This window comes from Sinocyclocheilus anshuiensis, unplaced genomic scaffold (genome assembly GCF_001515605.1).
Source record: "Sinocyclocheilus anshuiensis isolate Anshui unplaced genomic scaffold, SAMN03320099.WGS_v1.1 scaffold16, whole genome shotgun sequence".
Classification (NCBI taxonomy): Eukaryota; Metazoa; Chordata; class Actinopteri; order Cypriniformes; family Cyprinidae; genus Sinocyclocheilus; species Sinocyclocheilus anshuiensis.
The window spans coordinates 33,346-43,065 of record NW_015557057.1 but is presented as its reverse complement, the minus strand read 5'-3'; the positions used below and the strand labels follow the sequence as shown (position 1 = coordinate 43,065).

At 37.7% G+C, this 9,720-nt stretch overlaps 1 protein-coding gene across 1 annotated transcript; it reads left to right on the top strand.

Annotated features, from left to right (window-relative positions):
- Positions 1-528: 528 nt before the first annotated feature.
- On the top strand, positions 529-4,662 carry LOC107676442 (ADP-ribosylation factor-like protein 9). The gene is made up of 4 exons (XM_016470986.1): positions 529-712; positions 2,332-2,506; positions 3,894-4,069; positions 4,495-4,662. The coding sequence occupies exons 1-4, from the start codon at positions 575-577 to the stop codon at positions 4,660-4,662; spliced, it is 657 nt and encodes a 218-aa protein (XP_016326472.1). The 5' UTR covers positions 529-574.
- The last annotated feature ends 5,058 nt before the right edge of the window (positions 4,663-9,720 follow it).

The following is a 9,720-nucleotide window of genomic DNA, read 5'->3' as shown; positions in this document are numbered from 1 at the left end:
ATTGCTTTTCACTCTAAATCAAAGGAACCAAAGCAAATCCAGAAGTGTGCAAAAAGACAGCCAGGGGCGTGCAGTTGCCGTTTTAAACTGTGCATGGGCATCTCTACCAAAAATAAAGAACATGTCCTCACCCAAATTTCAACTAAACATCGCCCTCCAACGACGAGCAGGAGAGGATGATTTATTCGACGGTTTTAACTTTTTTTTTTCTTTTTTGTCTGTCTCTGTTTGTTTTGTAATTTGCTTTTAACCCAAAAATATTTCAGTATACACCATAGTTTTAGTGTCATACACATACCACGGTACAACAACTGATCTATATAATTATATACAACACAATTTTCAGACAGCAAATTTAAGTTGAACTGTAATTTATTGTTGTTGTTGTTATTATTGTTGTTGTTATTAATATTATTACTTTATTACCATACGAAACCATGTAACCATCCTTCATTTGTAATCTCAAGACATGATGGTTTCTCCGCCCCTCGCGTGCTTTTCAAAACAAGCAGGGCGGATCACGTGCACTGGAGAGCAAAAGCAGCAGCTCGCGCACCGAACTTCAGGTGAGCTCATGGTTGTACTGCGTCATATCTCCGTGGCGTTCAGCGCCGCTATGGCTGCGGTCGGGACCGCGTTGTTTATCGCACTCAATCACTTTGATAAAAGACGGGTATGGACACCAGAGTTAGACTACTACACGTTCCGAGAGGTGAGTATGAAACGAAAGAAATAGTGTCTCTTTTTATGATGCCGCCTATGGGAAGCCAAACAACCCAAAAGTGGGACGAAACAGCGTGGTATTAAAGTGTTCGCAAAGCGCTGAACTGTCATCGGCGCGGCTCAATGGACCGAGCTGCGCGACCGACTCCACAGCGCAGAGAGGACGTGTTTACTAGCGCCACCGAACTGAATTCTGTTACACCAAATACACAAAATAATGATCTTTAAAAAAGCATCATATGACCCCTTTAAGTTATTACATTTCTTTTGCTTACCTTTCTACTACATGTAAACAGTTGTACTTTGAAAAACTGCAAATATAAAATATATAAGACTTTAATAAATTTACAATACCATAGTCCTCTTGAGGAGCACACCCAGCTTCTAGTATATATATATTTTTTATTTTGTACTTAGTTATTATTGTTATTGTTGTTGTTGTCAAGTTCTACATTCAGCACAATATTGCCCATTTTAAATTTGAACTATTATTAAATAGCCTACTATATATATATGGGATTTTTGTTGTCTCTAGTAAAGGGAATGTTGTTATTTAAATTTAAAACACATACCAGCTTCATCACTGTGTCTGTCATGCGACTCTGTTTGTTTGGCTTCCCATGTCCTAATACCGCGCTGTTTCGTCCCACTTTTGGGTTGTTTGGCTTCCCATAGCCGCCTATCTCGCATGATAGGTAGAGACAATCGTCAAGGGAACTCTCAGTAAATTGAACTGTAGGCATTCATGTGCATTCAGGTTATATTATTATTCTTAAATTGTACTTTTTGAGAAATCATAGTATAGATAAAAGTAATCCTGTTTGTCTTATCTCATTTCTCTTTATTTGTAGTGGATTTTTAATATTTCTCACTAAAAGTTCAATACCCATCTGCATGAAAGACTGTTGCAACGTATTATTGTTTATTATCAAAAAAGAAAAAGAAAAAAAAAACGATATTTAGATATAGTTCCCTCTAAATATATAAATAAAGTGCATATAGTTCCCAAGGCCATGGAATATTCGATAATATCATAAAATTATCTTAAAGACATGGACATTTCTATAGGCCTAGTGAATATAAATATTAGGTTATGCTCAGCTCTATAATATTTCAGTCAGCAGCTAGGTATTGATCTTGGAAGAGATTGCTTTTAAAATGATGTTCAGTTGTTCTTTTGAGTCGGTTCATTTCAATGAATCAGTCAAACCTGTAAACAAAATATTCTGAACTATTCATTAGGATCATGAAAGTTCATTAGCCAAAAAAGTATATGGATTAATCATTATGAACATAAAGTTGCAATAATACACTTACAATAATACAGTACAGTTTGCACACACAATCTAGTATGGTAACATTTGATGTAGAGTGCAACAGAGTAGCCAAAGTAACAGAAAACTAGTCAGTCTGTCTGTTTTTACACAACTAAGACACTAATTAATGATACCAAGACTCTGACTATTTGTACACAGAATTGCATAATTCCGGCAGCTTGCGATAAAATCCCAGTACCACACTCTGGATAAGCACTGGCAGACTCTAAATCTAATTCTGTTCCATTGCTCATTTCACTCCCTTCTCTTCCATGAACATGTATATATTTAGGAGGAGGAGGAGCACAGTGAGAAGCAGGTGCTTGTTCTTGGGTTGGACGGCGCTGGTAAGAGCAGCGTTCTGCAGGGGCTGAGTGGAGCGGGCTCCAGGAGGGGCTGCCGACCCACACGTGGCTTCAACTTCATCAGCCTACACACACCTGCATGCCAGCTGGACTTCTTGGAAAGTATGGATCAGTGCCAGACCACCCTGTTCACTTGCATACCTTTGTGAGGAAGAAGTACAATTTAGCATAGTTTTAAAAAGAGTACTTTTACAGAAAGAATATTCTTTTAAAAGAATACTTTAAAATGTAATGTTTTCTGACACTTAATTGCATGTTATTTAAATTAAAATATACAGTATTATAGTTTAAATTTATATTAAATGCAACTTGAGAGTGTGAGCTTGACAGTGTTTTAGCCCATTTAAGTAGGATTATGTACATCTTTACTAGAGCCCGACCGATATGGGTTTTTTGGGGCCGATATCGGTATCGGCCTTTTTTTACTCCCTAATATTATACACTGTAATTATGAAACAAAGCGACATATTTGTACTAGGCAAGTGTGAAATTACTGTGGATAAAAAATCTCTATATATTCTGAACCCCATGTGGATTTACACAAAACTGAGAAAGTCAAAAAGTGTTACTTTGTGCCCCCCTCTCCCCTACCTCTGTAAATAAATACAATATAAATTCACGTCTCGCGCACTTTAATGCCCTTTGAATGTAACGTGTACGTTCCCTTGGAACTGGAATCATGGCGGAATATCATCTGAACAAGAGACCTCCTTACTGAAGTGAAAGTGTTGACTGGTGTCACTATCTCGCGAACGCGCCGGCAGATCTCAACCAAATTCGGGGGATCCCTTCAGCTTAAGGAGCCCTCGCGAACGCCCCCCTCCGCGCGTCGGTAGCCCCCCGGGATCGCCTCCCGGTCGGCGCCGGAACGCGAATTTAACCACCCGTAACTCCCGAACCCCGGGGGCTATCCACGCGGGGGTGGTCTCATTCGAACGAGGGCCTCTAGACGTACACTCTATTATCATTCGAGAGGGTTCCTCGAGCTGAAGGGATCCCCCGAATTTGGTGCGGATTCGCCGCGCCGTTACGGAGATATGGCCGTTCAAAGTTTCAATGGTTTTCCATAGACTTAAGCTTTAAAGCGTTTCATCCAGGTAGCCAGTAGCAAACAATGGAGCGCGCTCTGCTGGACAAACTAAGTAATTACACAATTTCAAGCATTTTATCTGCATTATGTTCTGTAAAAAAAAAAATTCATATCGGCGGCATATTCGCCGATATGAAAAAATATACTTTTAAAAAAATATATACTTTTTTAAAATTTGAAGTACACTACTAGTGCACATTCAATACAATTAAGTGCACTTCTTTTTCACAACAGTATGCTCCTATTTCTCATGTGGGATACTTTAATTCTTGCTCTACAAGTAATAATGATTCAGTTAATGCCTTATTTATTATTTTAGAAAAGCCTGTTCATCTGTGTCTATGGCAGTAATAACACATCATACAGTCAATTCCTGTTTTGATTATCTTTTCCCATCAGTTGGAGGTGGTGAAGACTTGCGAATGTACTGGGTAGATTACCTAAGGAGAACACATATCTTGGTGTACGTGGTGGACTCATCTGATAGAGCCCGGCTCCCTCAGGCCAAAGACGAGCTCCATCGATTACTTAAAGCAGACACTGATATTCCAGTGGTGGTCTTGGGAAACAAGCAGGTAACCAAAGGCTCAGTTCTTGGTTTAAACTTTAACCCTGTTTATAATGTCAGAAAGGCTCCATATTGATTTCATAGATCTTTAGCCTCTATTTTTATTTTTTATTTTATTTTTTTTAGTTAAAGGGATAGTTTATAGTAAAGCTGCTTATATAAATATAGGTAACTTGATTTGATAGTTTGATGATTTGATACTCATACAAAGTCAAAGGTGTTTAAAACAACACTGGACCCAGTTGACTTTAATTGTAAGGACAAACATCAAATTAACATTTCAAAATATCTCCATTTGTGTTCTGCAGAAGGAAGTCATACAGGTTTGGATATTCATTTTTGGGTAGACTATCTCTTTAATAGAGTACCAGGCACCCTGATTTATTTTTCAGTTTGAATTTGGACTAAAATGCTTTTTATACCCTCACCCAGGATAAGCCCGACACTGTTAGCATCCCGGAGCTGCGTGAGGCTCTCTCCCTGAGTTCAGTAGCTGATCAGAGGAAGCTTTTCCTGCTGGCTGCTCAGTTGGAATCTGATGGATTAAGCAGAACCTGCAGCCTCCAAATGTTCCAGGACCTGCTTCTGACGTTGGTATGAAACCAAGCTCCCATTTGAAGGTTGGCACTACTGTGCCAGAAAGGACTGACAAAGGGATCTTTAGTAATGAGTGAGCATTCGATGTATTGGTTTCATCATTGAATCATGCGAGGAGTAAGGAGCATTTGCATCATAATGCCACTGCTGTGACATTGAAGAAGTTGAACAAACACTTTAAAACAAATGAGTACTGTTGCCATTATTGCTGCTAGTTACAATGTACAATATCTCACTTGTCATTAATAGGATTATTATATTCACTATTACTAAGAGCACATTACATATGCTTTGAATCTGCATGTGGAGTCAACTTGGTTAAAGAAAGAAACTTTTAATTTTGCCTGAAAATTAATATTTCTTGTTCATGTTTCTCATATTATTATATCCTTCCTTTAAACTATCTATCTATCTATACATACATACATATACATACACACACACACACACACACACACACACACACACACACACACAGTGGTATAGAATAGGATCACCCATTTTTAGGAGGGGGCTGATCCTTTTCCAACTCAATGATTCTGTTTTTTTTTATTTAATTTTATTTCTTTCTGACATGTTGGTGTTATATCTTTCACTTGGATGTTATTAAGTTGCACTGAGTAAATACAGCTGGATAAAACAAAAACTGTCCGTTTTAGGCTGCAAAGCAACAAAATGTGATTATATAAAGGGGGGTGATTCTTTTCTATACCCACTGTGTGTGTGCGTGTGTGTATATATATTTTATACACAATATATGTATGATGTAATTTGTTTTTAATTATTGAAAATATAACCTTTCTTTCTCTTTGGATTTTGAGGTGGAATAGGTACATTCCGTGAGATTAACCTAATTTATCCATGCATGCCAGATTGTGTGGTTGACAGTGGATACCTCAGATAATTCTCTTTTCATAACTGTGATATATGCTTCAATTGGAGATTTTGTTTTGACGTTGCACAGTTGTACAGCCGTGGCCAAAAGTTTTGAGAATGACACAAATATACATTTTCACAAAGTCCGTTGCCTCAGTTTTTATGATGGCAATTTGCATATACTCCAGAATGTTATGAAGAGTGATCAGATGAATTGCAATTAATTACAAAGTCCCTCTTCGCCATGTAAATTAACTTAATCCCAAAAACATTTCCACTGTATTACAGCCTTGCCACAAAAAGGACCAGCTGACATCATGTCAGTGATTCTCTCATTAACACAGGTAAGAGTGTTGATGAGGACAAGGCTAGAGATCACTCTGTCATGCTGATTGAGTTAGAATAATAGACTGGAAGCTTTAAAAGGAGGGTGGTGCTTGAAATCATTGTTTTCCTCTGTTAACTTTGGTTACAAGGAAACGTGCAGTTATCATTTCTCAGGAATGGCAGCAGGCAGGTGTGAGTGCATCTGCATGCGCAGTGATGCGAAGACTTTTGCAGGATGGCCTGGTGTCAAGAAGGACAGCAAAGAACCCACTTCTCTCCAGGAAAAACATCAGGGACAGACTGATATTCTCCAAAAGGTACATGGATTGGACTGCTGAGGACTGGGGTAACATCATTTTCTCTGATGAATCCCCTTTCTGATTGTTTGGGGCATCCGGAATAAAGCTTGTCCGGAGAGGAAAAGGTGAGCGCTTCCATCAGTCCTGTGTCATGCCAAAAATAAAGCATCCTGAGACCATTCATGTGTGGGGTTGCTTCTCAGCCAAGGGAGTGGGCTCACTCACAATTTTGCCTAAGAACACAGCCATGAATAAAGAATGGTACAAAAACATCCTCCGAGAGCAACTTCAACCAACCATCCAAGAACAGTTTGGTGATGAACAATGCCTTTTCCAGCATGCTGGAGCACATTGCCATAAGGCAAAAGGGATAACTAAGTGGCTTCTCCCAACCATCCAAGAACAGTTTGGTGATGAACAATGCCTTTTCCAGCATGCTGGAGCACATTGCCATAAGGCAAAAGGGATAACTAAGTGGCTCGGGGAACAAAACATCGAAATTTTGGGTCCATGGCCAGGAAACTCCCCAGACCTTAATCCCACTGAGAACTTGTGGTCAATCCTCAAGAGGCGGGTGGACAAACAAAAACCCACAAATTCTGACAAACTCCAAGCATTGATTATGCAAGAATGGGCTGCCATCCGTCAGGATGTGGCCCAGAAGTTGATTGACAGCATGCCTGGGCGAATTGCAGAGGTCTTGAAAAAGAAGGGTCAACACTGCAAATACGGAGTCTTTGCATAAACTTGTTGTAATTGTCAATAAAAGCCTTTGACACTTATGACATTCTTGTAATTATACTTCAGTATACCATAGTAACTACTGACAAAAATATCTAAAAACACTGTAGCAGCAGACTTTGTGAAAATTAATATTTGTGTCATTCTCAAAACTTTTGGCCACGGTTGTACAAAAATAAGGCCTCTTCACTGTGAAATCAATGTGGTCTGGTTATGCAAGTGGTTTGAATTACCATCAACAAGAGCTAGTGGTATGGAGGGAGAACTAAATGAAATTCATCTCGCATTCAGTCTCTTGAAAACTATGGCTTAAGCCAGAGCTCAAATGGACAAATGAAATGCCTCTATGAATGCAAATGCATTGTTTTGTCTTATAGTGAGGGTTTTACAATGCTGATCACTCAGAACTCTTATATTATTGATAATCCTGGAGAGGAAATGTGTGGCTAATAATTTGATATAACTTGTATAACAGCTGTTGACAGATTCAGACTTCTTATTCACAACCAGTCATGCGCATTTTATTTAGCATGTGACAATTCTAAGAAACAGTGATGAAGCAACAATATCTAGAGAAGCACTACTGCCGTGCAAATATGAACAAATCTCTTAAATCAATGTTCTGGGTTCAGCTCTATCAACAGCATTTTTGGCATAAAGTTGAATGCAGAAAATATCTGACTTGTTGGTTTTGTGTTTTTTTATTCCACAAAATCCTATGGCTATACTTTTAAAACTTTATTATTGGTGTATTAATTATTTTCTTGGAAAAAATTTAACTTCGGTGCGGTCACATTTACAGTTGCTCTGTAGGAAAAATCACAATAATCCTAATAAACAACCACAATAACGCTCTTTAAAAAACAACTCAAAATTATTTTGAGATAGCATAACTTGTACTGAACCCAGATTCTTTTTCTTTATGTTGCATTGTATTGAAGAGTTGTTTTCACTTCTGTGTATTATATTTATATGCCAAAACACATTAAACTTACCCATTAATATGTCAGAATTCATACTTCACAAAAAAAAAAAAATTCCTCAGGATGACACCGTTTGTATAATTCCACTTTCCGTTTGATCTGCTTTGGTGTGTCCTGATAGTAGTTTTTCTCATCCCTTGCCATTGCCTGAAATGCCAGTAAACCACAATCAGTTATGTGATTGAACTATCAAAGGAGTCCTTTTTTAATGTCTGGGACGATCAAAGGAAACGGTCCTCCATAAAATGCGCAGCACACATCTGAATATTTAGGTTGAAGTGTTCTGGAACAGTGTGGAGACTTTAGTCTTTGCAACTTTACAGATCTTCTTTATGCACCAAGAGCTTGTAACACTCCAAAGAGAAAGGAAAAAATGAAATCGCATCATATGACCCCTTTAATATTACATTGTCTGCAAGAGCAATTTTAAAAAAATATTCCTTTAAGCTTTAAAATACACTACAAGTGCACATTCAATACAATTAAAGCGCACTTAATTTTTTTTACAAGAATAGGCAGCAAATTAAAAAGTAATTGTAAAAAAAGGTTATACAGCAAAAAACCTTTCTAGTTGGCATGTAGTATGTACTTGAATTTACCATTCTATGTGCGGTTTCTACTTCTTCTTATCTTCTTTTTCAGATTCTTTTTGTTTTTATTGTAATTAAACTTACTACGATTAGGCTACGTTATTTTTTTGGTTTTACTGTATAATAATACACCAGTTAACCACAGTCTTGACTCTGTAACACGCTTGCAGTGTTGCCAGATTGGATGGACGATTTCCAGCCCAAAAGCTCACAAAAACCCGCCCAAAACTTTAACTGTCAAAATAATGTTATAGAATATGTAAATCAAGGTTGATAAGGGCCATTTGAATTCCTTAAAACAAAATATTGATGACAAAATAATATAAATTATAAATAAGATAAATTTTGCAGGTAAACGGATCAAATCGGGGCGAATAGCCTACATTAAAGAGAATTAGGCTACCCAACATGAATAAAAGATGCAAGCAGACGGCAATCATGAAATTAACCGATACCCTCGAAAGAACACATGCATGATTTTCAATGTCAGCAGTCAGAATAATCCAGTTTAAATGCAAAAAATGCCCAAAAGTGATAGGAAAAAGCAACGTAATTAGCAGGCATTTCACACTCGTTCATGCGCACACCATGACAGTCAACTCAAAACTGTGTCATTTATTGATACTTAATTATAATCCGACAATTAAAGAAATAACAACAACAATAATGCGCTTACCTTCGTGTCGCTCTATAATTTTACACAGAACTAGAGGAAGCCTCTTGTTAATTTCATATTGTAGAACATACAGAACTTTGCACAGTCAAAACGAATCAAGTCTAGCAGTTTAGCACTGGCTCTGCACCCATTTACCTAAATTAATTACTTCAGAGTTATGTGCCCTCTAGAAGCTTGCGTTCTGCAAGTGAACGGCGTATTATTGTGACATCTCAAAGAGGCACAAAATCACTTTCACAGACTTTTTCATTAACTGTTCCCTCCTGGTGGAATGACCTGCCCAACTCAATCCGAGCAGCTGAGTCCTTAACTATCTTCAAGATACGACTAAAAACACATCTGTTCCACTTTTATTTGACCCTCTAACTCTAACACTTTCTATTCTATTTTAATTCTACTTTATCTATATTTATATATGTTTTTCTTTCTTTATTTAAAAAAAACAACAAAAAAACAAAAACTAGCTTTCTATTTTTTCTATTCTATCTACTTGTTTTTCTGTTTGTGTGTGTGTGTGTGTGTGTGTGTGTGTGTGTGTGTGTGTGTGTGTGTGTGTGTGTGTGAGAGAG

Coding starts and splice junctions, on each gene's coding strand:
- LOC107676442 (XM_016470986.1), top strand. CDS start 575: ATGGTTGTACTGCGTCATATCTCCGTGGCGTTCAGCGCCGCTATGGCT. Junction 713..2,331: donor ACTACTACACGTTCCGAGAG/GTGAGTATGAAA, acceptor GTATATATTTAG/GAGGAGGAGGAGCACAGTGA. Junction 4,070..4,494: donor TGGTCTTGGGAAACAAGCAG/GTAACCAAAGGC, acceptor ACCCTCACCCAG/GATAAGCCCGACACTGTTAG.